The sequence below is a fragment of the Zea mays genome, chromosome 2 (assembly GCF_902167145.1).
Source record: "Zea mays cultivar B73 chromosome 2, Zm-B73-REFERENCE-NAM-5.0, whole genome shotgun sequence".
In the NCBI taxonomy this organism is placed as follows: domain Eukaryota; kingdom Viridiplantae; phylum Streptophyta; class Magnoliopsida; order Poales; family Poaceae; genus Zea; species Zea mays.
The window spans coordinates 156,119,739-156,123,360 of NC_050097.1; the positions used below are offsets into that span (position 1 = coordinate 156,119,739).

At 42.8% G+C, this 3,622-nt stretch overlaps 1 protein-coding gene across 1 annotated transcript; it reads left to right on the forward strand.

Annotated features, from left to right (window-relative positions):
* The first annotated feature begins 575 nt into the window (after positions 1-575).
* LOC103647153 (uncharacterized) lies at positions 576-2,249 on the forward strand. The gene is made up of 3 exons (XM_008671716.2): positions 576-1,161; positions 1,248-1,358; positions 1,555-2,249. Exons 1-3 carry the CDS (start codon positions 731-733, stop codon positions 1,946-1,948), a joined length of 936 nt encoding a protein of 311 aa, XP_008669938.1. The 5' UTR covers positions 576-730; the 3' UTR covers positions 1,949-2,249.
* The last annotated feature ends 1,373 nt before the right edge of the window (positions 2,250-3,622 follow it).

A 3,622-nucleotide genomic window follows, 5' to 3' on the forward strand; every position in this document is an offset into this window, starting at 1 on the left:
GACCAAGGCTTTCGAAAAAAGAATTATTAATATCTATAACTCAAATAAACTCACTATAAAAGAAATATTAATGAGATCGACTAAATTGATATTGTAGATTTTAGTCCGAAAACCATAGTGTACAATCGACACACGTTCGTATGAAGGGGCACAGGGGAGAGTTGAAAGTCTCAACCCTGCCTCGTGGTCGATCATCTCCATGGCAATGCCGCGTGGTACGGTCATGCACACGCCCATGCGTTCACACCGATCGAGAAACTCACTGCTTCTTTTAGTTTTATTATTCTTTGCATGCGACTGCAGCATCGTATGTGTATGCATATACGTATATACACCACACGTGCTTATTAAGCTCGACCGGCACAGAGCACGTGCACATTCCATTGCGTAGCATAGCACTGTATATATACCCCAGGTACACCCTCTAGCACCCGAGCGAGAGTACGCTCCTCTCCACGCGCGCGGGACGGGACAACACCTAGCTAGCAGCAGCAGCAACAGCTCTCTCTCTCTCTCTCTCTCTCTCTCTCTCTCTCTCTCTCTCTCTCTCTCTCTCTCTCTCTCTCTCTCTCTATCTATCTCATTCTCATCACCTACCTAACGAAAAACCTAACCCTCTGTCGCTCCATCAGAGAGTGACATTATTGACTCAACGGAAACTACCTGGAAGACCCGCGCGCAGTCAGTAGCTGCTAGCTGCATCACAAATAATTGAGCAGTATACTGAACAATGGACTTCAGGAGCAACGACGACCTCGTCATGCCGCCGCCGCCGCCGCCCTGCGGCCATGGCTGGGAGATGATGGAGGCCATGAGGAGGCAGCAGGAGCTCGTGATGCAGCTCCGGGCGCTCGTCCTCCCGCTGCTCGTCCACGGCGCCATGGATGGTGGTGGCGGTGGCGCCCCCTCGGCAGCCGACATCGCCGTCCAGCTCTTCGACGACGTGATCGGCTGCAACATAGGCGTGGTGTCCACGCTCGAGGGCTGCATCCTCAGCACCGGCGGAGGCGGGCCTTCGGTAGAGTCCGTCGACGACAAGTCGTTGGTGATGAGGAATAATAGCGCTCCTGCTAGTAATAACGGCGAGAAGGCGGAGAAGCAGGCGCGATTGGCGGCGAATTCGAAGCAGCTGAATAGCGTCGTCGTTGGTCAGAAGAGAAGGTGTGTGTGGTTCGGTTCGAGGAGATGTGATCAACAACTTGTTCTATTGACCTTCATGTGCATCAACTGATGATTCCAATTTCTAGGAGGAACAACGACAAGCGATCAAGGTCCCTTGTTACGCATGTTCCACACTACGACGGCCACCTGTGGAGAAAGTATGGGCAGAAGAACATCAATGGGAGGAAACATCCTAGGTAAGTACCAATTTCTAAAGACGATCGATGATCGATGCTACTTCTTATATTACAGCTATTGCATGAGCAGAGATCCATTCTTACTACATATATATATGCATATATATATTCCACTCGATCTACAAACTAAAACCGATCGATCGATGAACTAATAGCCATACCACATGAACTTGTGGTGTGGTAATTTGATCATCAGGAGCTACTACAGATGCGCGTACAGGGAACGGAACTGCTTAGCAACAAAGACAGTTGAGGAGCAGGAGCCAAATGCCGACGACGGTAACAGTAGCAGCAGCGCCATGGCCGGCGAGGAAAGCCCAAAGTACACTGTCGTGTACTACGGCGACCACACTTGCAACGACCATATTATTCATGCCGTCAGCACGGTCCAGCTTCCCCAACTTGTTGCAAGTGTGGATCTTGGTCAGGGCACGGAAATGGATCAAACGACGGCAACACGTGCAGGTGGTGTTCAAGAGTCTGACGAGGCAGATCACTTGGACTTGCCAGCTTTGCTAGAGGTGTTTGATAGCTCTCTCGTTGATTGGGAGGCACTATACCACAGCCCCAACGTAGCCACTCATTCATAGTTCCCTCTCTGACTGAAGTGGGAGGCGACTGATGATGGTTACTATACTTTGCTAGAGATTTTGTATACCAGGCGGACAGTGCATCGGCAACCCTCTATGTTTAGCGTCTGTTGTTCGACGCTACTTTGGTGTTGTAGTATAGTGAGGATATTGGAATTTGGAATATGTGATGTAGAAATCTAGTTTTTGCACCATGAGATCATGCATGCTGCTAAGCACAAGGTTCTTCTCAGTAGTACACTGCTGGGAAGATCAGAATGTTTTTTACTACCCAATCAATATAGATTGAATGTTACAAACACATGGATCGATGAAACTGATAGGTTTTGAGCCAGATTCAGTAATAAATAGTCAATTTTATGTTTGAGGTTGGATTCGTTATTGTTAATCAAGGGATTCTCTCAACAGGCTCTACCATATATATCAATTTTCTTAATTTGCAGTGTAAACGTGAAAATTGTTTCATTATCAATTTTCTTAATCTGCTCATCTTGGTGATGGTTCAGAGGACAATTAATGGAAATTTTTAGTATTTATAGGTACTGATGTTGTTGGTTCCAAATATATAATTAGCGCAGTCCTAGTCTTGCTATCAATTGGGTTCATGCTAAATTACTATGTGGGTTCGATTGTATGGATGTAAAAAAAAGAACTAATGTAGTGTTTCTGTGATTAAATTTGAAACATATAATGTACTAAAAATCTGATAAGTCCTTGCATTTATGGACGAAAGGAGTATTATTAGCCAGCATATATATAGCTGTACTTTGTGCATGCCAAATGAGCAGAACTTCTAATTCCTACTGTAAAGTGCTTTTTTAGATGAGACAATCAACGTAAGCGTTGTAGGTTTGATTTTTGGCTATCTAAGCATGGCTGATAGGATTAAGCATGGAAATGGAGGAATTCGAAAAAAGACGATAATTTATGTTGGCTACTATCCTTGACATGTAGGAAAAAGACGTAAAAGTTGATAGAGGAGGATAAAAACGGTCGAAAACAGTATGTATTTATTTGGTAATCAGATTTTTAGTCGTTTTTCTTTAATTTGAATAGGATATAGAATCTACAATACAAACTTGTGTTCTTGTTTTTAACATTGAGCTTGTAAAGATTTATAAAAGGTAAACTTCAAATTCATCCTATAGATATAAACTTCGGAACAAATTCGGTAATTTTTTCATTTTTTATTGTAGGGAACAAATGATACATAAAACAATTTATGCAATATTTTATTCTTATTTACACTAACGTGCTTGATAACGTAAGAAAAAGATGAAGATAAAATTTTATACATATCTATTTTAAAACATTCTAATTAGGTGAATGGTTAAAATGCAGCATATGCATTGCATGCCATATATCAGACCTTATAAAGCCTTTGAGATGAGGTTTATCCCACTCAAATTGATGGGCTGATACATGCATGAGTTTCACTTTTTACTATAGTTGTTCACTTGAGTTGTATATATGGTGGCATCGATGCCGACAAACTAAACTCCCACACTCATCAGTTAACCACCTACAAGCAACAACAGTCACATATATAGTAGGGATATAAACCTCTGCCTTCTACTGTTATTAGAAGCTTCCTTTACTTGTTTGACAAGCTTAGAGTGTTGTCATGATTCCAACCTTTAGTAATCTAATGTGTGTGGAAAACCATGCCCTAAA

Excerpts from the sequence above, each read along its gene's own strand:
- LOC103647153 (XM_008671716.2), top strand. The coding sequence starts at position 731 with ATGGACTTCAGGAGCAACGACGACCTCGTCATGCCGCCGCCGCCGCCG. Across the intron at positions 1,162-1,247 it reads GTCGTTGGTCAGAAGAGAAG|GAGGAACAACGACAAGCGAT; the intron begins GTGTGTGTGGTT and ends TCCAATTTCTAG. Across the intron at positions 1,359-1,554 it reads AATGGGAGGAAACATCCTAG|GAGCTACTACAGATGCGCGT; the intron begins GTAAGTACCAAT and ends TTTGATCATCAG.